This window comes from Heterodontus francisci, chromosome 32, assembly GCF_036365525.1.
Source record: "Heterodontus francisci isolate sHetFra1 chromosome 32, sHetFra1.hap1, whole genome shotgun sequence".
NCBI lineage: Eukaryota > Metazoa > Chordata > Chondrichthyes > Heterodontiformes > Heterodontidae > Heterodontus > Heterodontus francisci.
In genome coordinates, this window is record NC_090402.1 from 12,196,746 (window position 1) to 12,221,521 (window position 24,776).

General features: G+C 46.4%; 1 protein-coding gene across 2 annotated transcripts in view; it reads left to right on the forward strand.

Moving 5' to 3' along the window:
- The first annotated feature begins 526 nt into the window (after nt 1-526).
- The window catches only part of slc27a4 (solute carrier family 27 member 4), a 56,592-nt gene continuing 32,342 nt past the window's right edge, over nt 527-24,776 (forward strand). Inside the window, exons 1-2 of one of the 2 annotated variants that reach the window (XM_068012246.1) lie at nt 527-1,169; nt 9,128-9,522. In XM_068012246.1, coding sequence (XP_067868347.1) covers nt 1,006-1,169; nt 9,128-9,522 — 559 coding nt within the window. In that variant the 5' untranslated portion in view covers nt 527-1,005. Of the gene's footprint in view, nt 1,170-7,311; nt 7,406-9,127; nt 9,523-24,776 lie in introns of those variants that run through there. The other variant, XM_068012247.1, reaches the window with a different exon arrangement.

Here is a 24,776-nt window from a genome sequence, read left to right on the forward strand (position 1 = left end):
CCATTGTCTCTCGAGACAAGGAGGCCAAAGAAGAAGATGTTGACCTATCAGAGAAGTTGCAAACTTAAGTTTTTAATGTGCACATGTTAGTTATTCCATTGCAGGATCGCCTTGAAGACAATAAATTGCTCGTTTAATCGGTATTGGATTATTAATTATAAAGCAGAAGCCTTGGGCCAGAAATAAAAACAAGACATGCTGGAACCACTCAGCAGGTCTGGCAGCATCTGTGAAAAGAGAAGCAGAGTTAACGTTAACTCTGCTTCTCTTTTCACAGATGCTGCCAGATCTGCTGAGTGGTTCCAGCATTTCTTGTTTTTATTTCAGATTTCCAGCATCCGCAGTATTTTGCTTTTATTATAGCCTTGGGCCAGAGATCATTCTGCTGAAACTGCACCGAGGCGAACATGCGCATTAACTCCTGGGGAAGGAGGCAAAGTACTACAATACCCGAAAGGCACCGCGGCGCCCGCGCCTGCGCACTCCCCCAGCCGCACACCCCGGGAAGGCATCACCTTGCCTGTCAATCAAACCGCATAGAAAGAAGAAAAGAAAGGTCAGAGCAGCGGCGCAGGTCGCTAGGTAGCAGAAAGTACACCGACAAGTGATAGATTGCAAGGAAACAACCGTTCTGGGACTGGTTTCTTTTATTTGCAGAACAAATAATTTTTTTAAGAAAGGCAAGATTGGACAAGACTGCAAAAGGGGAAGATTAAAAGTTGAACTGTAAAACATCGCAATGGGAAATATCCTAATGTGATTTTCTTTAAAAAAAACTGCCGGTTTGTTGCAATTGAAGCTTTGCCTGGATTGCTGCCGAGAAGTTACAGGCTCTATTCGTGTTCCCATTTCCTGGTGCAATCATTGACTTTTATTCTGCAGTTGCATTTGAGATTCTCTCCTCTCTCTCCTCCCTTCCTTTCTCCTTTGCTGCGTGTCCCCTTTTCTTTTTTTGTTGCGCCCTTCATCTCCTAGTGCTTCTGTCTCTTGGCTCCAGCAGGCTCGATGATGTGGAGATTAGCAACATGCACAGCTCTCCTCTTGCTGCTGCGCTCGGTGACCAGGCTGCCCTGGCCGCTGCTGGCAGCCGCCACCTGCGCTCTCTACCTCGCACTGGGAGGCCGCAAATTCCTCGGGATCTTCTTCAAGACCATCCGCCGGGATGTGCAGTGAGTAATGCAATCCTTTCTTCATTGATCCGACAACTCCACACCACCCCGCCCCAATCCTTCCTGGCTGTCTCATTGACGCCGGTCCTTTGTGCCGCCGCGATCCGATTGCATTTGTCCTTGGCAAAGGAGATCGCATTTAGGTAGCAGCCGCTGGAATTGCTGATTTAAGATCCACGGCTTATTGCAGCTTAACTCTGGGTGAGATGCATTCGAGAATGTTGCACTTTAGCCACATTCACGGCTGTGCATAGTCTTGTTGCAATATACCAGTCGCAAATGAGGAAGTGGCAAGTCCATTGGCGCTGCCTTGTTTGCGGAGCCAAAATGATTCAGTTCGGAAAGGTCCGGCCCCCACTCTGGAACTGAGTGACACAGGGCTGAAATTTTTCCATATTTCAATCTCAGGTCTGTGCTGCCAACTTGGGCATCAGTCAGGAGCATTGCTGCTTGCTAGGCAAGAGAGAGAGACTTAAATAAAAATCATCCAGGGTTTGTGCTCTTGATTGCTGTGCAGTGTCCCTTCATAAAAAGTACGAGTGTGAAAGAAACACTTGCATTTCACAATCTCAGGACACCCTCCTCCCAAAGTCGCCTCACTGTTGTAGGAAATGTGGCAGCCAATATGCACACAGCAAGCTCCCACAAACAGCAATAAGGTAGTTAATCAGATCATCTGTTAGGCATTGGTTGAAAGACATACTTTGGTCAGAACACTGGGAGAAATCTCCAGCCGTTCTTCAAATAGTGCCATGGGATCTTTTACATCCAGCTGAGAGGGCAAACAGGGCCCCAGTTTAACATTGTATCCAAAGGACTGCAGCACTGACAGTGCAGCACTCTCTCAGTACCGCCCTGAAGTGTTAACCTAGATTACATGCTCAGATTCGTAGAGTGGGGACTTGAACTCGTAACCTCCTGCATAAGAAGCAAAAGCACTACCCACTAAGCTAAGAACTCACTACAGACTTGTCAGCTGTCATTTTCCAACACTGCCAGTGACTGGCACAGAACTATTTGAGTTTCAACGTGAATAGGAGACAAAGGCATTGGGCAGAGTTTTTAACTCCAGCAGAGGCAATGGCAGATTGGCCATCCATTTTACACTCTGTCCAATATCGGCAACTGCCTGTCATGCGCCTCGTCAATGTTGGGACTTCTCTCCATTCTGCCTGCTGGAGAAGCATAAACTGGATGCAATTAAAAAAAATTTAATTTGCTGGAAAGTGCACGTATGTAAATGACAGCGGTGGACAGGTTAGAGTTCAGCTCTAATGCCCCTCCTCCCCCACCCAACCATGAACAGTCACTGTCCAGATGCTGAGCTTGGGAATAGCCATTCAGCTGAGGTGTCAGAGGGCACACATAATTGTACCGGGGGAGCCAATGACTTCAGAAAAAGAAAAGGGAGAAAAACAGTGGTGATAAACAGTTGGCAAAAGGAAGAGAAACAGATGGGCCCATTGCTGTTTTGTGCTGTCAATGCATAAGCTTCCCCAAATCACATCTTATAATTTGGTCTCATGAAGATTGGCTTCACATTTAAGGACATCGTACTACATCGTTGTTGTTGAGGGCAGGGTAGCAGTTCCTGCCCCTGGGAGGTAGTATTTTACATGTTTGCTCTGTTTTGGTGAATGTTGAAGGACGTTAGAGCTTGGGAACAGAGCAGTTTCCATTTCAGGTACACAGCATCAAGCAGTTCCAGGCCACGTTAAATATACTACAGCCTACCTGTAAAGCAAAGCTCCCAGACACAGCCAACCTTCATCCTAGCAGTCTAGGCTGCATTTGATCTAATAACCAAGAAGTGAAGTGTAGAGTGTGTGCACGTGTATCTATGTGTATCGTTGGGACTCATGCAGTTTGGTATCACATTGATGGGTTTGATTTTTAAGGATAGGGTAGCAGTTCCAACATTTAAGAGGTCATCTCTACCCAGGGACGGTAGTACCCATCTGCTGCCAAAACCCTCATCCATACTTTTGTTACCTCCAGACGCGACTGTTCTAATATAAAAGCAAAATACTGCAGATGCTGGAAATCTGAAATCAAAACAAGAAATGCTGGAAATACTCAGCAGATCTGGCAGCATCTGTGGAGAGAGAAGCAGAGTTAATGTTTCAGGTTAGTGACCCTTCCTCAGAACTGGCAAATGTTAGAAATGTAATAGGTTTTAAGCAAATAAAGTGGGGGTGGGCAAGAGATAACAAAAGGCAAGGCGTTGATAGGTCACAGGGTCACAGAGAATAACTGACCTGAGGTCATGGAGCAAAGGAAAATGGTATTTTAATGGTGTGCTGAAAGACAAAGCGTTAGTGCAGAGAGGGCGTTAATTGACAGAAAAATGAACAACCCTGGCCCAAATGAAGAAACAAACTAAAATAAAATAAGCAAATGAAAAATAATAAATAATAAAAAAGAAAAAATAGCTAAAAGTAAAAACGGGGTCCCGTCGTGCTCTGAAATTATTGAACTCAGTGTTCAATCCGGCAGGCTGTAGCGTGACTAATCGGTAAATGAGATGCTGTTCCTCGAGCTTACGTTGATGTTCACTGGAACTCTGCAGCAAGCCCCAGGACAGAGATGTGGGCATGAGAACAGGGGTGTGTGTTGAAATGGCCAGCAACCGGAAGCTCAGAGTCATGCTTTCGGACTGAGCAGAAGTGTTCCGCAAAGCGGTCATCCAATCTGTGTTTGGTCTCACCAGTGTAGAGGAGACCACATTGTGAGCAGCGAATGCAGTATACTACATTGAAAGAAGTACAAGTAAATCGCTGCTTCACCTGAAATGAGTGTTTGGGGCCTTGGATAGTGAGGAGAGAGAGGAGATAAAAGGGCAGCTGTTACACCTCCTGCGATTGCATAAGAAGGTGCCATGGGAAGGGGACGAGGTGTTGGGGGAAATGGAGGAGTGGACCAGGGTGTCGCGGAGGAAACTGTCCCTTTGGAATGCTGACAGGGAAGGGAGGGGAAGATGCGTTTGGTAGTGGCATCGCGCTGGAGGTGGCGGAAATGGTGGAGGATGATCCTTTGGATGTGGAGGCTGGTGGGTTGGAAAGTGAGGACAAGGGGAACCCTGTTGTGGCTCTGGGAGGGAAGCTAAGGGGTGAGGGTAGAGGTGCAGGAAATGGGCCAGACACGGTCGAGGGCCCTAACAACCACAGTGGGGGAGAATATATATCAGTAGCGCTATCATGGAAGGGAGCATCATCAGAGCAGATGTGTCGGTGACGGAGAAACTGGGAGAATGGAATGGAGTCCTACTGGAGGCAGGGTGTGAAGAAGTGTAGTCGAGGTAGCTGTGGGAGTCGGTGGGCTGATAATGAATATTAGTAGACAGCCTATCCCCAGAGATAGAGACAGAAGTTGAGGAAGGGAAGGGAAATGTCAGAGATGGACCATGTAAAGGTGAGAGAAGGGTGGAAATTGGAAGCAAAGTTGATAAGATTTTCCAGTTCGGGGCGGGAGCAGGAAACGGCACCGATACAGTCATCAATGTACTGGAAAAAGAGTTGGGGGAGGGGGCCTGAGTAGGACTGGAACAAGGAATGTTCGACATATATCACAAAAAGACGGACATAACTAGGACCCATGCGGGTACCCATAGCAACTCGTTTTACTTGAAGGAAGTGAGTGGAGTTGAAGGAGAAGTTGTTCAATGTGAGAACAGGTTCAGCCAGGCGGAAGAGGGTGGTGGTGGATGGGAATGGTTGGGCCTCTGTTCGAGGAAGAAGCGGAGAGCCCTCAAACCATCCTGGTGGGGGATGGAGGTGTAGAGAGATTGGACGTCCATTGTGAAGAGGAGGCGGTTGGGGCCAGGAAACTGGAAATTGTCAAATGACGTAGGGTGTCAGAAGAGTCACGGATGTAGGTGGGAAGGGACTGGACCAGGGGAGAAAAGACAGAGTCAAGATAGGAAGAAATAAGGTCAGTGGGGCAGGAGCAGGCTGACACAATGGGCCTGCCAGGACAGTCCTGTCTGTGGATTTTGGGAAGGAGATAGAAGCGGGCTGTCCGGGGTTGTGGGACTATGAGTTTGGAAGCTGTAGTGGGAAGATCTCCAGAGGAGATGATGTCAGTGACAGTCCTGTGGACAGTAGCTTGATGTTCTTAAACTGTCATACTGTTAACGCCTACGGATATATGACGTGCCCACACTAGCATGCACAAGCGATGCAAACATGCAAATAGGGACAGAAAAGAGCAGAAGAAAAATAAAATGGAGAGGTTTGAGGCAGTCTCTAAAGGGTGTTTCTTGTTACTGTTTCTGTGTTTCCAGCTCGCCTTAGAGTCCTTGATTGCAGACAGTGCCTACTTTTCGTTGGGGCCCAATATTCTTCTTAAACCTTGTTCATTGTAGGAGACTTTTCTCTCTTGGGGTTCATATGTCTTCAATGGTTTCTGAAGCTGGTGAGAGCGAGATGAGAGCAGATAGGAGAGAGGTATTTTCCAGTCCAGGAGCTAACAGCCTGCCGAGTTCAAAAACCCTGTTGGAAGTCAAATTCAAAAAACTCCGCAACAGTCAGGTAGTCATGTGACCCAAACCAGTCCAACCACGTCTGTTTGAGTATTCGGCCATCTTAGCAGTTAACCTGGAATGCTAGCCTTTCCACCTTCAACGTTTGGTAATGAAAAGTTCATTGTGGATTAAATTGGAGCAGGGAACAGCTTCTTTGTCCTTTGAAGTACTTTTCTGTTGATATGCTAATATCTCTCTCTAGCCAGTCTCCAGTTGTCTTTTAAAGCAAGTTCTTTCTTCACCAACAATAGTTTAAAATCAATGTTCATGTGGTGAAATTAATTTTCCTCATTTTTGGCAGGTGGAGGGGCTTGCCTGACAGCACATTTGGGGAAGTGTTTCACACTTCCTTTTTGGCACATGTGTTTCGTGTTTCTCAACGTTCCAGACCCAGGACAAGATTTCTCTGCAGTTAAAGGACAGTGTACATGGACTAGACAGCTACAGACTTGTAGAGTGTTCACTCGTTGCTGTTGTCATTCTCTCAATTTTAATTGCACAATTTGGAATTTGGGTTGATCACATTGGGAGGAGGGGTCATGGGTTCTGAAACTTTCCTGCCTCATTGTAGTTTCCTATTTTTTCTTCCTCTTGTACTCAAGGGCGTGACATTACTGCTGAGGAACCTCCTCATCCCAGACACCAGAGTCAGCACCTGTACTGTCAGCTCAGGTACAAAAAAGCTCCCAAATTGGTGTGGCACAGTTGTAGGCAAATTGAGGCTTCCTCCCCTCTGTCCCAACAACCTGCCTGTGCACCAGCTACAATAGAACAACCCCCTAATTGCACATTCTTTGCCAATACCAGACGAGCCATCCTTGAGGTTTCTCAAAATGGGATTGCCAACTAGTGCCAAGTTGGAAGCACGCTCTAAACTGGGCTTAGACTGCCCAAACTCATTTCACATAGAACCTTCATGGTTAGCGGTGAAATGATCTCATCTGTAAAGGCTCGATTGGAACCCAGGTCCGAGGGATTAGGACAGCGAATTTGACCCATAGACCAACTAATGTGCAGCCTTTTTTCTTGTTTAACTCAACAGTTTTCTTTGCCCTGACCCAGCCACCCATCATGCATTTGGATTGCAATTTACCCTTTAAAAAATTTTTTAAACTCTTGCCCATTTCATTGAATCTCCCTCAAAAAAGAGGCCCCCGTTCCTCATTTATTACTGGGTGTGCAGCCGATGTTTTCCTTTTCTGATTCTAAATCTTACCGATTCCCGAGTTAATGACTTTGCAGAGAATGAAACTAAATGTACACTGTCCACCGAAGAGTCAACTACTTTTCAAACGCACGCAGTAGGGCCAGAGCTTAACTTGGCTATTATAAGATAGAAGTTTTTTTCAAACGCTATACAGTTCTTTTTTACAACAGCTATCTGTTTCGTCAGAATTATTAGGCAACAAGGAGAAGAGGTTAAAATTTAACTACAGTAAAAACACAGCCTTTGACCAGCAAGGCAAAGTTTTCTGTTCTGTTGCTGTCTGGAGCTGAAATTCTAGACCTACTGGATAGACAACTTGGTTGCTAAGTGTTAACCCCTTAAGACCTGGAGCAGTAGTTCTGCATTGAAATCAGAAATGTTAAAAGAGTTGAGTATTTTTGTTTTATTTCCGAACGGACTTTTTGGCTTGGAAATTGTCCTGTGACTTTGGGTATTTCTCAAGGAACATTCTGGAACTCTTCTCTTACAAAAACAACTCACAATGAGGTGAGACATTTAATCTAGAAAGTGTCCAGGGTGCTTCACCTTAGAGATAGACTGGGGAACAGATGCCAGGAGAGAGAGATTAGGAAGAGTGAGGGAAAGATGGGTTTTGTTTCTAAAGGTGGAGAGAAATAGAGAGGAGGGGGTTTAGGGAGTTCCAGAAAGTAGAATTGAGTGGGCTGAACACTCTGCTACTAGTAGTGGTGCGATGGGAGGTGAGGGGAGAGTAAAAGGCTGGAGTCAGGGACGAAGGGTGCAAGAGGGGCTATACGGCTGGAGGAGACTGCAGAGGGAGAATGGGATGAGGCAATGGAGTGATTTGAAGACATTAACAAAGAGCCTAAGTTCTGTGCATTAGAAATGTGTGTTAGCAAGGTTAGGGGCGATGGGCAAGTAGAACTTAATCAGGACAAGATTTGTGCAGTTGACCTTTGTACAAGTTGGAGTTTAAGGATGAAGGATGGTACGACAGAAAGAAGGGAACTAGAGAAATCCTGAGTCACACAGCACAGAAAGAGGCCATTCGGCCCATTGTGTTTGTGCTAGGAAATACCAAAAGCATGGGTAAGTGTTTCAACAGTGATGGCGCTAAGATATGGATTAAGGCTGACAGTGTTGCAGGGGGGAAGTGAGTGACCTTCATGATAGATCCGTTATGGGGTTTGAAACTTAGCTCCAGGACACAAAGCTGTTTGTGGTTGGTTGACTCTGCAGTACAAAACTGCTTATAACTTGATGTCAACTGTATGAGGATTGCAAATATGGAAATGTGAGAAGTGACCACTGGTGTTAAGGTTTAGACGCATTGGGGTTAAAATCATACTGCAGTATTACACATTGATACAAAATTGCCCCATTGCTTTTTCAAATAGATTAACATCTATGTTAATGTAGCTGATGTCAGAGGAATTTCGTAGGAAGTTGTTAACTGTTTGTTATTAATATAGCACGGTGTCACTGTAGTGTCCCATGTCCTTTGTTTGCCATTTGTGTAAAAAAAACCACATTTACAATTTAGCTGTTATTAGCAAACATGGTAATTTGTCCTGTTCTGTCGCTAACCGGGTCTGTAGTCTGACCTGGGAATATCTGATGCTACCAAGTTATGAAACAAAATTCTCTCATTGATGACCACTGAAACCTTTCACCTTGATGAGTAAAAAGAAGTCAAAAGGTGGGAGAACTAGCTGAGGTCTTGATCTATTGGTACAATGTGCTGTCCTGCTATTTCCTTCACATCTTGTTTCTTCTGTGCTGTCTCCATCTGTCTCCCACACTTTCCCTTTTGCCTCTAGGATTTTGTTTTTTCTCTTCTCTTCTTTGTTACTTAGCTTCCCACCAGCCCCAAGAACTGCCTCACATGATCACATCAGATTGTAGCTGGCTCTGAGGAAGCAGAAAGAACGAGAGATAGGAACTGTTGTAGTGCAGGAAACATGGCTTCCAGTTTGCTCACTGCATGGTCCCACAAGCAGCAATGAAACAAATGACCAGATCCTCTGTTTTAGATGCTGGTTGAGGGACATATGTTGACCAGGACACCGGGAGAACTCCACTGTGCATCCCTTCTATAGTTGTCCGATGGGATCCAATGAAAATGGAAGTGCGAAAAGTGTTGGTATTTCATTCTCCAGCATTGATACCTGTCAGTGCTAAAGGTATTGGAGGGACCAAAAGCTCTCTGCGTTCACATTTTTTTCTTGTTTTTGCCTCCTCTTATCTCAGTGCTGCTGGTGTCCTCCTCAAAGTGAAACTCAATGTGAAGCGGAACTTGAAGCTGAACAACACAATCCCGAAAATCTTCCACGAAATCGTGCAGAGGCACCCGGACAAGACGGCGCTCATATTCGAGGGGACGGGCACCGCCTGGAGTTTCCGAGACCTGGATGAGTACTCCAACCGAGTCGCCAACTACTTTTACGAGCAGGGCTACCGCACTGGCGACGTGGTGGCGCTGTTCATGGAGAGCAGGAGCGAGTACGTGGGACTGTGGCTGGGGATGGCTAAAGTTGGCGTGGAGGCGGCACTGATTAACTTCAACCTGCGGATGGACGCACTGGCACACTGCATCAACATCTCCAGGGCCAAGGCCATCGTCTTCGGGGGTGAATTGGCCAACGGTAAGTGCAAGGCCATACCTTTAGTAAACAAGGAGTACCAATGATGGTTAGTAGCTGAAGTGTATTACCTGAGACCAGTTCTAAAAAGAAAGGAAATGTAAATACTATTCAACTATCTTCCCCCTAATTCTTTGGCCATGCAATTTAAATGAGCAGTGACAGGTTAGCAAAATGCGTAGAATGTACAAGGCCAAGAGGAAGACAACAGTAAGATGGTGTTAAAGATTACATCAGGGTTAAGCGGTTCTGGGAGGGAGGGGAAGGGGTGAGGATAGAAGTGCGGAAAACGGGCCGGACACGGTTGTGGGCCCTGTCAACCACAGTGGGGATAAATCCTCGATTGAGGAAAAAGGAAGACATATCAGAAGCGCTGTCATGGAAGGTAGCATCATCAGAGCAGATATGTCGGAGACGGAGAAACTGGGAGAATGGGATGGAGTTCTTAAAGGAGGCAGGGTATGAAGTGTAGTCGAGGTAGCTGTGGGAGTCGGTGGGCTTATAATGAATATTAGTAGACAGCCTATCCCCAGAGATGGAGACAGAGAAGTCGAGGAAGGGAAGGGAAGTGTCTGAGATGGACCATGTAGAGATGAGAGAAGGGTGGAAATTAGAAGCAAAGTTGATAATGTTTTCCAGTTCCGGGCAGGGGCAGGAGCAGGAAACGGCACCGATACAGTCATCAATGTACCGGACAAAGAGTTGGGGGAGGGAGGCTAAATAGGACTGGAACAAGGAATGTTCGACATATCCCACAAAAGACGTGCATAACCAGGACCCATAGCAACACCTTTTACTTGAAGGAAGTGAGTGGAGTTGAAGGAGAAGTTGTTCAATGTGAGAACAAGTTCAGCCAGGTGGAGGAGGGTGGTGGTGGATGGGGACTGGTTGGGCCTCTGTTCGAGGATGAAGCGGAGAGCCCACAAACCATCCTGGTGGGGGATGGAGGTGTAGAGAGATTGGACGTCCATAGTGAAGAGGAGGTGGTTGGGGCCAGGAAACTGGAAATTGTCAAATAACGTAGGGCATCAGAAGAGTCACTGATGTAGGTGGGAAGGGACTGGACCAGCGGGGAAAAGATAGAGTCAAGATAGGAAGAAATAAGTTCAGTGGGGCAGGAACAGGCTGAAACATACCTAGCGCAAAGGAAGATGGTTGTGGTTGTTGGAGGTCAGTCATCTGAGCTCCAGGACATCACTGTAGGAGTTCCTCAGGGTAGTGTCCCTGGCCCAACCATCTTCAGCTGCTTCATCAATGACCTTTCTTCAATCATAAGGTCAGAAGTGGGGATGTTCGCTGATGATTGCACAATGTTCAGCACCATTCATGACTCCTCAGATACTGAAGCAGTCCGTGTAGAAATGCAGCAAGACCTGGACAATATCCAGGCTTGGGCTGGTAAGTGGCAAGTAACATTCGCGCCACACAAGTGCCAGGCAATGACCATCTACAACAAGAGAGAATCTAACCATCTCCCCTTGACATTCAACAGCATTACCATCGCTGAATCCCCCACTATCAACATCCTAGGGGCTACCATTGACCAGAAACTGAACTGGAGTAGCCATATAAATACCGTGGCTACAAGAGCAGGTCAGAGGCTAGGAATCCTGAGGCGAGTAACTCACCTCCTGATTCCACAAAGCCTGTCCACCATCTACAAGGCACAAGTCAGGAGTGTGATGGAATACTCTCCACTTGCCTGGATGTGTGCAGCTCCAACAACACTCAAGAAGCTCGACACCATCCAGGACAAAGCAGCCCACTTGATTGGCACACCATCTGCAAACATTCACTCCCTCCACCTCCGACGCACAGTGGCAGCAGTGTGTACCATCTACAAGATGCACTGCAGCAATGCACCAAGGCTCCTTAGGCAGCACCTTCCAAATCCGCGACCTCTACCAACTAGAAGGACAAGCGCAGCAAATACATGGGAACACCACCACCTGCAAGTTCCCGTCCAAGTCACACACCATCCGGACTTGGAACTATATCACCCTTCCTTCACTGTCGCTGGGTCAAAATCCTGGAACTCCCTCCCTAACAGCACTGTGGGTGCACTTACCTCACATGGACTGCAGGGGTTCAAGAAGGCAGCACACCACCACCTTCTCAAGGGCAATTAGGGATGGGCAATAAATGCTGGCCTGGCCAGCGACGCTCACATCCCATGAATGAATAAAAAAAAACAATGGGTCTGCCAGGACAGTCCTGTTTGTGGATTTTGGGAAGGAGGTAGAAGTGGGCTGTCCGGGGTTGTGGGACTATGAAGTTGGAAGCTGTAGAGAGAAGATCTCCAGAGGAGATGAGGTTAGTGACAGTCCTGTGGACAGTAGCTTGATGTTCGGTGGTAGGGTCATGGTCCAGTGGGTGGTGGGAAGAAGTGTCTGAGAGTTGGTGCTGAGCCTCTGCAAGAACGGAATGCGGCAAGTTCAGAGGGGGGCAGATTAGATTGAGTGAGGGGGGCAGAGAAATTGAGATGGCCGATGTCTCGCTGACGGTTTTCAGTGAAAAGATCAAGAGTGGGTAAGAGGCCAGAGGGAGGGGTCCAGGTAGAAGGAGAATGCTGGAACCGGGTGAATGGGTCTGCTGGTCGGGGGGAGGACTCCTGGTCAAGGAAGTGAGCCTGGAGGCGAAGGCGATGGAAGAAGATCTCAAAATCATGCCGAGCGCGAAATTCAATGAGGTTGGGGGGGCGTAAGGGGATGAAACTGAGTCCTTTGCTGAGTGTAGAATGTTCAGCATCAGAGAGGGGAAGGTCAGAGGTTATAGTACATACACAGCAAGGGATCAGAACAGAAGGGGTGGGGACAGAGGGAAGTGAAGGGGAAGAAGGATCTGGAGGGACATTAGTCCTCATCAGCTGCTGGAGCTTTCGTTCCTTAACACCTGGAAGGAAGAAAAAACATTTTTTGTTAATGGGTCGGATAAGACAAAGGATGAAATGAAACTGCGGAGTAGAACAGCTTTGAGATAAGGTGAGGCGGTGCTTCTGGAGAGAGAGGTCCATTGTTTACATGTGGTGATGCACGGCATTGAGTGTGGATCTCAGGATGCGGCGAGAACAGCAGTCCGAGGAACGTTGTATTTCTCGGAGATACCTGTAATCCTGGGTGGATTCAAAACATGATGGGTGAAACTGCAGTTGGAGACAGTCACTGAGGAAGGAGATGTGGCTGTGAAAATGAGTTTTGGCAGACACTGTATCAAACATCAGGAGGGAAATAGAAAGAAATGAAGGTGAACAAGGTGAAAGAGACAAATGAAAATCCCGTCGGAGAGAAGAGCAGAACTTCTTCAAGGTAGGCATTCCTGGAAGAGAAGTGGCAGTGAATTAAACACTAAAATAAAAGAAAAATACTGCGAATGCTGGAAATCTGAAACACAAACAAGGAATGCTGTAAATACTCAGCAGGTCTGGCAGCATCTGTGGAGAGAGAAGCAGAATTAACACTTCCTATCCCTGTAACCTCCTCCAGCCCGACAAAGCTCCGAGATGTCTGTACTTCTCCAGTTCTGGCCTCTTGCGCATCCCAGATATTAATCACTGCACTATTGGCTGCCATGCATTCAGCTGCCAAGGCCCTAAGCTCTGAAATTCCACCCCCCCCCTGCCCCCCCCCCCCCCCCAACCCTTTCAGTCTCTCTCTCTCCTCCTTTAAGATGCTCCTTAAAATTTACCTCTTTAACCAAGCTTTTGGTCATCTGCCCTAATATCTCCTGTTGTAGCTTGGTGTCAGATTTTGTTTGACAGCATGTTTTGCTGTGTTAAAGGTACTATATAAGTGCAGGTTGTTGTTGTTTGAATCCCAGCTGGGTTTACTACAGCCTGTCATCATTTCATGATGGAAAAAAAAGGAACAGTAGCAGGTTATAGGGATTATACCCCTAAGTCACAAGGCTGAGGGTTCAAATCCCACTCCAGAGACTGGAGTACCAAATCTAGGCTGAAGCTTAGTACTGAGGGAGTGCTGCGCTGTTGGAGGTGTCATCTTTCGGATGATACAATATTGGACGTAAAAGATCCTATTGTACTATTTAAAGGAGAGGAGGGGAGTTCTCCCCAATGTATTGGCCAATATTTATTCCTCAATCAATCCCAGCAAAAACAGATTATGTGGTCATTATCACATTGCTGCCGTGGGAGCTTGCTGTGTGCAAATTGGCTGCCGGTTTCCTGTATTACTATGGTCACTACACTTCAGAAGAACTTTTAAACACTTTGGGATGTTCTGAGTTTGTGAAAGGCACTATATAAATGTAAGTCTTTCTTTACTGTCTGTGTGCTTAACACAAGTAACGTCTGAGCAAGGTCCTGTCTGTTGGCAGTGGAAACGGAGCTTAGCACTATCTCAAGTACCATTGGACGATGATGAATCTCTCTTTTGCGACATTCTCTTTCTTATTTTCTGCCCATCCCCCCACATGCTTGACCTGCCATCGTGGAGAAACGCAACCCAATTCTCCGCTGGCTAATGGATGGAAGTTAAAGCTGGCGAGTGCCAGCACAAATATATCCTTAGGAATAGAGAAGCTGTGCAATGAGCAGAGTCCTCACATAAGACTTTGTCCCGCAAAACCTCAGGCAAAAAGTGGAGACGGTGTTCCATGTGCCCTGTGATGTGCCAGTGCCACATGTTGGTTTTCAGTGGGTTTTCAACAGCAGGAAAGCAAACAACAAGAACTCAACCCTGGATCCCACCACCCCCTCCTCAGCCCTAATCTTCTCCTGTCAGGCAACTCTTGATTTCTTTTTTCTCCGCCCCATTCCCCCCTCCACCCACTGACCCCATTCCCCCCATCCTACTCTTCGAGCCTCCTTTAATGGTTCATTCCAGTTGGGTCATGAACAAGCTGGATCTAGGGCATTGCCCTTGACGCACTGAGCCAGCAGCCAGGAGGCAAGTGAACCTGTCCCATTTGAGCTTGTGCTTGGCATCTCAGTACAGCAGAATGGGTGAACGATTGGAAGTGTCGAGGCTGGGGGTGGTGGGGGGGGGGGTGTGGTGGTGGGGGCAGTGTCAGGCTTGCGTCAGAGCCCTCTATGGTACAACAGATTGCAACTCCAGTGGAGTGGCTGGACTCTGCCAGCCTTGCACAGTGACTTCATCAGATGTAAAGGGACGTTATCTAATCACTATAAACAGTACCTGGCAGGATCTTACACTGAGCTAGCACTGTATTTATAGACAGCAATCACAGGCAGATTTACAAAGCATTGGGCCACGGCCTGTTTAATCATTAAACCAGCTGGCGCATTTTCAATAAAAAGGAGAGGCTTTTGATTTTTTCTCTTTCACTTTTCTGTTCTCTTCTTCTGAAGGTGTTCACTCTTGTCGGGCTCAGTCCCAGTCCCTTTCCTAATTTGACGGCTTTTTTACCCGTGAGCTTACGACATGAGGCCAGAGTTTTACCACTCATGCTAGCTAGCCCGCGGTTCCCTCCACACACATCTCGCTGCACCCCACCCCCTCCATTCGTCATAACAAGGAAGTAATGGTGGGCTAGCGAACACAGAGCAGAGAACCCATGACCGTCACCATGAGAGAGTGGGGCAATCATTCTTTTTTTGTTCGTTTATGGGATGTGGGTGTCAGTGCCTGGGCCAGCATTTATTGCCCATCCCTAATTGCTCATGTTCCTGTCGCAAGGTTTTAGATCAAGACAAGTATGAAGGGCAGACACTGGAGATTTCTGAAAAAGAAAGCAGACTGCAAAAGTTTGACCTAGGTTTTTTGAGAAGAAAAGTCTCTTTTATCCTCCGAGCTCGCCTCTGGCCCTATTAGGGCAGTTACATTTAAAGATAGCGTCACATGAGCACGCAGCTGCGGCATGGGTTCGGGACTGGAAAATTATCTGGGCATCGGGTTCCCGAACTGAATTGAAAGTCAAGCCCAGTACTTCTGCCAGCGTCACCATCTCACCGTTCAATTTGCAAAGAGTGTGGAACATTTGAGATGCGTGGTATGTTGGCAGCGCAAAATGCTCTGACTTTTTTCAAATCTTTTCAAATGCTATTGAGTAAAAGCCATTAGCTTTGGATTCTTGGACATGCCGTCATGTTGCACTATTTGGGGGCAGATCCTATTTAAAGGGAACTACAGCTCCCACTATTAGGATCAAGAAACCCATCCTGTGCATTAAGTCCTACTACCTTTTGATAGATGGACAGCACCTAGCCACGTTTTCACCATACCTACCAGCAGCGGTGGGGGGTGGGGGATGGCTTTACCCGCACAGGGAGGACGACTTTTAAAACCTCTGCGGATTCACACTGTGTCAGGAGTGCAGACTCATCCAATTAACCATAAAACACAAGAAGAGGATTGTTATTGTGGTTATTGAAGAGAGGCAGTAGAAAATCAGCAATAGGAAGACGGACCATTTCTCACACTGCTGTCACAGGAGAATTTAACCTGTGATGGTCAATGTTTGTGCATCTTCTGTACCTGCTTGTAATATGTGTCTGAAAACAGGGCAGCCAACAAAAGGGTAGTGATCTCCATATCAGGAGAACTTTACAGGGTTGGAGCAGATAGTACTTCAGAAGAGTTATGTAAAATAGAAAAGCAGAGTAGGGACAGGGAAATTAAGGTAGGTAGGCAAGACTAGTTTATTCATCTTGACAGGCTGTTAAAATAGGTCCTGGATTCTAAAACAGAGAAACAACAATCTCTGATGGACGAAATGTCATTTACTCACCAAAGCTAGTGACAAAATTAGATAAACACAGTTACAAATAAAGAGCGTCCTTCAGTTCCTCCAATAAAACAATTCTCTTAAATTCACTTATGCAGCATGGATTGTGTTAAGGAATCGTAGACAGTTCATCATAGATTAAAGTTTATTAAAGCTATCCGTTACATTGTACTTACTAACTATTGTATATGAGTCAGCAGCACCTTTTATTGCCAATATCACTCAGCCCCATTACACTGTACTCTTGTATTCATGAAGAATTTACAGTGCTGACTGGAGATTCCTTGGATTTTCTTGCCTGTTTTCCCTTCAGTACAAGTTCTGGAACAATGTGATTCCAAATGGATAGCAGCAGAAATGCGAAATTTATATAGAAGTAAAGGTCCAGCATCGTTCAATATGTGACTGAGCTTTTGTCCCAAGTGAAAGTAATTTGTGCCAGAGCATAGAAATTGAGACATTCCCTAAGTGACTTTTGCCATTTTAAAATGAGTTTACATAACACAAACCTTTTAACTTGTGTTTTAGTGAGATGCCTGGCATTTTTTTTTGCTTACTTATATTGATGCAGAGTATTCGGATAGTTGTCCATCTGTTGGGAGTAATCTTGATCACTCACTCTCCCTTCTCTCTCTGTCTCTCTCTCTCCCTGTGTCTCTCTCCCCCTCCCTCTCTGCTTCCCCCTTCTCTCTGTCCTTCCCCCTCTCTGTTGTTCACCCCTTCTCTGTGTTGTCAAACCCCCCCCATGTGTCGTCACCCCTGTATAGTCACCTGCCTGCTCTGTGTCACCCCCCCCCCCCCCCGTGTTGCCCCCTCTTTCTCTGTCCCCCTTTCTCTCTCTGTCCCCCTTCTCTCTCTCTCTCTCTCTTTCCGCTCTCTTCTGCCCCCTCTCTCTACCTGTCTTTCTCTTCCCCCCTCTCTCTGCCTCCATCCCCTGTCTGGCCCCCCCTCTCCCTGCCCTCCCTTTCTCTGCCCCCGTCTGTCCCCCTGTCTCTGCCCCCCTTCTCTCTCTGCTCTCCCCTCTCTCTGACCCCCTCTCTCCTCCAACTCTCTCTGCCCCCTCTCTCCATCGCCTTCACTCCCTTTGTCCCCCTCTCTCTCTTTGCCCTCTCTCTCTCTCTCTGCCCTCTCTCTCTCTCTGCTCCCTCTCTGTCCCTCTCTCTCTCTCTGCCCCCCCCCTCTCTGCCCCCTCTCTTTGCCCTCTCTCTTTCTGTCTCATGTCTTTCTCTGCCCCACACCCCGACCGTTGCTGAGAACAGGAACAGCGATTACTGAAATTCGGACAGACTTGTTGTATTCCAAAATCGGAACCCACTGGAAAACCCTAAAACTGTCCTGACACGTGCTGGGTGCGGGAACAGTGGTTTCCGAACTTCGGACAGATTAGGGATTTTCCATCAGGCCTCCAATTTTTTTTTAAGCCCACCGGAAAACCCCGAAACTGTCCAAAGTTCAGAAACCGTTGTTCCTGCTCTCAGCACCTGTCATCTGCGAAAATGAAAAGGGGTGTTAATGACCAATCGATAAAGATCTGAGCTTAGAAATTCCAATTCATCTGTGAAACTGACAGAGCGAGTTTTGTAAAAGCCAGTCTGGTCGGGAAGAAGAAGTCAATGGGAAATTACTAATCACTAAAATTATCTGTCACGGACCGCAAATATTTTTACCACGGACGCATTGCGGGCATCTGGGGGAACAGAGGTGAGGATTGTGAGTGGTGGCCAATGGGAGAGAAGGAGATTTGGGAAGAATTCCACGGGGAAGGAACTGAAGGAGGAGTGAGCCTGATCTGGAAACAGCCCCTGTCATCCAAAGCTTTTAATTCACTAGAAGGATATGTATTCTGACCTGTTTAACTGCTGGTTTGACATCTTACACAGTAGAATCATAGAAAGATTAAGGCACAGAAAGAAGCCACGCCCCATCCTGTCTGTGCCGGCTGAAAAACAATCCATCTATTCTAATCCCACCTTCCAGCATTTGGTCTGTAGCCCTGCATATCCAGACTCCTTTTGAATGAGTTGAGGGTTTCTGCCTCAACTACCCTTTCAGGCAGTGAGTTCCAGACCCCAGCACCCTCTGGGTGAAAAAGATTTCCTCATCTCCCCTCTAATTTTTCTACCAATCACTTTAAGTCTGTGCCCCCTAGTCACTGACCTTTCTGCTAAGGTGAATAGGCCCTTCACCTCCACTCTATCCAGGCCCCTCAAAACTTTGTACATTTCAATCAGATCTCCCCTCAACCTTCTCTGTTCCAAGGAGGACAACCCCAGCCTTTCCAATCTTTCCTCATAGCTGCATTTTACCAATCCTGGCAACATCCTCGTAAATCTCCCCTGTACTCTCTCTAGTGCAATAACATCCTTTCTGCAATGAAGTGACCAGAACTACACACAGTACTCAATTTGTGCTCTAACCAATGAGTTATATAGTTCCAGCATAACTTCCCTGTTCTTATATTGTATACCTCGGCTAATAAAGGAAAGGATTCCATATGCCTTCTTAACCACCTTATTGACCTGTCCTACCACCTTCAGGGATCTGTGGACATTCACTCCAAGGTCCCTCATTTCCACTATGCTTCTCAGTATTTTCCTATTAATCGTGTATTCCTTTGTCTTGTTTGACCTCCCCAAATGCATCACCTCACACTTCTCCAGGTTGAATTCCATTTGCCACTTTTCTGCCCATCTGACCACACCATCAATATCTTCCTGCAGCCTACAGCTATCCTCCTCACTATCTACCACACGGCCAATCTTTGTGTCCTCTGCAAACTTCTTGATCATGCCCTCCTACATTTATGTCCAAATCATTAATATATACCACAAAAAGCAGGGGACCCAGTACTGAGCCCTGCGGAATGCCACTGGAAACAGCCCTCCAGTCACTAAAACACCAGTCAACAATTATCCTTTATTTCCTGCCACTGAGCCAATTTTGTATCCACCTTGCTGCATTTCTCTGGATCCCATAGGATCTTATTTTTTTAACCAGTCTGCTATGTGGGACCTTGACAAAAGCTTTGCTAAAATCCGCGTGGACCACATCAACTGCACTACCCTCATGTATCTTCCTTGTTACCTCAAAAAATTCAATCAAGTTGATCAAACAAGATCTTCCCTTAACAAATCCATGCTGACTATCCTTGATTAACCTGTGCCTTTCTAAGTGACAGTTTATCCTGTCTCTCAGAATAGATTCCAATAATTTTCCCACTACTAAGGTTCGACTGACTGGCCTGTAATTATTCAGTCTATACTTTACTCCCTTTTTAAACAGAGTTACAAAGTTAGCAATTCTTCAATCCTCCGGCACCACACTTGTATCCAGTGAAGACTGGTAAATGATGGTCAGACTTTCTGCTACTTCCTTTCTTGCTTCTTTTAACAGCCTAGGGTACATTTCATCTGGCCCTGGTGAATTTTCAAGGATGCTAATCCCATTAATACGTCCTCTCTCCCTATGTTTATCACTTCCAATACTTCATACTCCTCTTCTTTAACTGCAATTGTCCTCCTCTTTTGTGAAGACAGATGCAAAGTATTCATTAAGAACCATAGCAACATCTTCTGCCCCTACACATAGGTAACCTTTTTGGTCTTTTATGGGCCCTACTCTCTCCTTAGTTATCCTCTTACTCTTAATGTATTGATAAAACATCTTTGGTTCACCTTGATTTTGCTTGCCAATATTCTTTCAGGCTCTCTCTTTTCCTAATTTCCTTTTTGATTTCACCCCTCCACTTTCTATACTCCTCTTGGCTTTCTGTAGTATTGTGTTCTCGGTGTCGGATTTAAGCTTTTCTATTCTGCCTTATCTTACCATGTAAGGTCCTTGACATCCATGGGGCTCTAGATTTGGCCGTCTGACCCTTTTTTCTTTGTGGAAACATGTTTACTCTGAACCCCTTGAATCTCCTCCTTGAATGCCTCCCACTGCTCTGACACTGATTTACCTGCAAGTAGCTGTTTCCAGTCCACTTTTGCTAAAGCACTCCCCAGTTTAGTAAAATTGGCAATAAAAACAAGAAATGCTGGAACCACTCAGCAGGTCTGACAGCATCTGTAGAGAGAGAAGCAGAGTTAACATTTCAGGTCAGTGACCCTTCTTCAGAACTGGCAAATATTAGAAATGTGAAAGGTTTTAAGCAAGTAAAGCGGGGATGGGGCAAGAGATAACAAAGGAGAAGGTGTAGATAGGACAAGGTCACAGAGAATAACCGACTAGTAAAACTGGCCTTGCCCCAATTGAGAATGCCTGTTCTGTCTCTGTCCTTTTCCATAATTATGTTAAAACTGACTGAATTACGATCACTACCACCAAAATGCTCTCCCACTGCCACTCCTTGCACCAGCCCATCTTCATTTCCTAAAACTATGTCTAAAATTGCGCCCTCTCTTGTTGGACTTGCTACGTACTGGGCAAAAAAGTTCTCCTGAATGCAGCTCAAGAATGCTGCTCCCTCAATTCCTTTCACACTAAAACTATCCCAGTTAATATTAGGGTGAATGGATATCTTGCTGAATGAGCTACACCCAGAATGAACAAAGAAATACAATGCGAGTTAGATTGGAGTGCAGGCACCTTTTCTAAAAAGGGAAATGGACTAAATAAAGGAAGGCTGAGATTTATATTGGAAACGTGTCAATGCGTTTCTGACAGTGAATTACTCTGACATGTTGTCATTGTTACGTCAGCAAGCTATCTTATATACAGAAGATCTAACACGTAGCACTGACCAGTTTGCTTTCAGTGGTTGAAGAGATATTGCTGACCAGGAAACTGGGAAAACTCATCACTGTTCAAATAACATTAAGCTTCCTAGACATGCAGGAAGGAGAAAGCTAAGAGACTGAGAAGTGAAGGATTGTAGTGTCCGTGATGTGGGAGCACAATTCCCGCAGGGTTGGAAGCTGAGTTGAAGATTGGATACACAAAGGGAGTAAAGGTGCTTTCCGCTGATGTGTCTCCCATGGTACTATTTTTTGGCCTGTAGTTTAATACCCTCCTTTCCTGAGGATGCTGACTCTTGTCCATTTCTTCACACTGGGTGTTGGTCACTCTCGAGTAGCTCACCCAAGCATCAGTTATTTATGTGAGAGGCACTTACACTAATTCAGATGATCTACTGTTTTGTGAGGACAAAGGCATCATACTGTCGATTGCAGGATGCATGATTCTGTGAGTGAAGCTGTGTAGTGTGACTGGCTGTAAAGAAATAGGCAGAGGGACTGGGAGACGAATGGGAGCGGAGAACATGTTTTTAAATAGAGTCATAGAATCATCATGGCACAGGGAGGCCATTCAGCTTGAACGAGACTAACGATTGGAGCAGAGATTAGAGTGGAGCCTGGAGGACAGTTTAGTTTAGAGATACAGCACTGAAACAGGCCCTTCGGCCCACCGAGTCTGTGCCGACCATCAACCACGCATTTATACTAATCCTACACTAATCCCATATTCCTACCACATCCCCACCTGTCCCTATATTTCCCTACCACCTACCTATACTAGGGGCAATTTATAATGGCCAATTTACCTACCAACCTGCAAGTCTTTTGGCTTGTGGGAGGAAACCGGAGCACCCGGAGAAAACCCACGCAGACACAGGGAGAACTTGCAAACTTCACACAGGCAGTACCCAAAATTGAACCCGGGTCGCTGGAGCTGTGAGGTTGCAGTGCTAACCACTGCACCACTGGAGTGACAGCAATGAGTAACAGCAGATTGTTCGACAGTGACAGGTATCACATTTGAGAGAGACACAAACACATACACAATACACACAGACACATACAAAAGAATGCATATATATAAATAACATGTATACATTGAAATATATTAATAATATGCATTCACAGGTATATACAAAATACACCCACACACTATATAAATAACGCACCATGTGTTTATCTACTGCATGAATGCGACATTGTTCGTTTTCCACAGCAGTTCTCCTCAAACCTCTCCGGGTGGGATTGCGAATTTAGTTCCAATTTATTATGGCTAGTACTGTCATGTTGAAACAATCCGTGTAGGAATCGGGCTGAGATTGTCACAGAGGTCACTTCAAGTAGATTCCTTGCAGCCAGCAAAGCAATTGGAGTTTCATCCGCTCCACTTGAATTGGTTTCCAAGAGATTAATATCTCTGTCTTCAGCAGATTGTCTGTGGTAGCACTTACACTAATTCAGATGATATACTGTTTTGTGAGGACAAAGGCATCATACTGTTGATTGCAGGATGCATGATTCTGTGAGTGAAGCTGTGTAGTGTGACTGGCTGTAAAGAACTAGGCAGAGGGACTGGGAGACGAATGGGAGCGGGGAACATGTTTTTAAATAGAATCATAGAATCATCATGGCACAGGGAGGCCATTCAGCTTGAACGAGACTAACGATTGGAGCAGAGATTAGAGTGGAGCCTGGAGGACAGGAGGCTCGAAGGGCATGTAGGGGGAGGAATGCAAAGTGGAAGTGATGTTGGGAAATGGGGGAGTGGTACGCGATGGGGTTAGGTGGGGTTTTGGGGGGGAAGTGATATTGGGGCTGTGGGAGGGGAGGAGTGACTTTTAGATTGAGATAACACCTGTGTAACTGGAGCAGTGAAACGGTACCAGTCTGGAGTAGAAGCAGCAGTATGTTTCAGGAAATAAGAAGAAAGAGAAGTTGAAAACAAAATAAAGCCAAAAGGGCAGGTATGGAGCAAGAGTTAGAGTTCTTCCTGAGCTGGAAATAAGCAAGGGTAGGGGCATCATAAAGGCCTCTATTGTGTTTTTATTTTAAAGTTTACATTTAGATAAGGTCTCAGGAACTTAAGGAAATGGACGTAAAGTTGGCAGAGTGCCCTCCCAGCCCACACAAAACATGCTGTTAGGAGCCAAACAATTTTGAGTCTTGGATCGCATTACTCTCAGCACTCTACGAACTGCTTTGCCTGTGCTGGGACGAGGGAGCAGTACCACAGGACATGCGCGATGCCAATATCATCACCCTCTAGAAAAACAAGGGTGACCGCGGTGACTGCAACAACTACTGTGGAATCTCCCTGCTCAGCATAGTGGGGAAAGTCTTTGCTCTAGTCATTTTAAACAGACTTCAGAAGCTGGCTGAGCGTGTCTACCCTGAGGCACAGTGTGGCTTTCGTGCAGAGAGATCGACCGTTGACATGCTGTTCTCCCTTCGCCAGCTACAGGAGAAATGCCGCGAACAACAGATGCCCCTCTACGTTGCTTTCATTGATCTCACCAAAGCCTTTGACCTCGTCAGCAGACGTGGTCTCTTCAGACTACTAGCAAAGATCGGATGTCCACCAAAGCTACTAAGTATCATCACCTCATTCCATGACAATATGAAAGGCACAATTCAGCCTCATCAGACCACTTTCCTATCCTGAGTGGCGTGAAACAGGGCTGTGTTCTCACACCTACACTGTTTGGGATCTTCTTCTCACTGCTGCTCTCACATGCGTTCAAGTCTTCAGAAGAAGGAATTTTCCTCCACACAAGATCAGATGGCAGGTTGTTCAACCTTGCCCATCTGAGAGCGAAGACCAGAGTACGGAAAGTCCTCATCAGGGAACGCCTCTTTACTGACGATGCTGCATTAATATCCCACATAGAAGAGTGTCTGCAGAGACTCATTGACAGGATTGCGGCTGCCTGCAACGAATTTGGCCTAAGCATCAGCCTCAAGAAAATGAACATCGTGGGACAGGATGTCAGAAATGCTCCATCCATCAATATCGGCGACCACGCTCTGGAAGTGGTTCAAGAGTTCACCTACCTAGGCTCAACTATCACCAGTAACCTGTCTCTCGATGCAGAAATCAACAAGCACGTGGGAAAGGCGTCCGCTGCTGTGTCCAGACTGACCAAGAGGATGTGGGAAAATGGCGCACTGACACGGAACACAAAAGTCCGAGTGTTTCAAGCCTGTGTCCTCAGTACCTTGCTCTATGGCAGCGAGGCCTGGACAACGTATGTCAGCCAAGAGCGACGTCTCAACGCATTCCATCTTCGTTGCCTCCAGAGAATCCTTGGCATCAGGTGACAGGATCGTATCTCCAACGCAGAAGTCCTCGAGGCAGCCAACATCCCCATCATATACACCCTACTGAGCTAGCGGCGCTTGAGATGGCTTGGCCATGTGAGCCGCATGGAAGATGTCAGAATCCCCAAGGATGCATTGTACAGTGAGCCCGTCACTGGTACCAGACCCACGGGCCGTCCATGTCTCCGCTTTAAAGATGTCTGCAAACGCGATATGAAGTCCCATGACATTGACCACAAGTCGTGGGAGTCATTTGCCGGTGATCGTCAGAGCTGGCGGGCAGCCATAAAGCCGGGGCTAAAGTGTGGCGAGTCGAAGTGACTTAGCAGTTGGCAGGAAAAAAGACAGAGGCGCAAGGAGAGCGCCAACTGTGTAACAGCCCCGACAGCCAATTTTATCTGCAGCACCTGTGGAAGAGTCCGTCACTCTAGAATTGGCCTTTATAGCCACTCCAGGCGCTGCTCCACAAACCACTGACCACCTCCAGGCACTTACCCATTG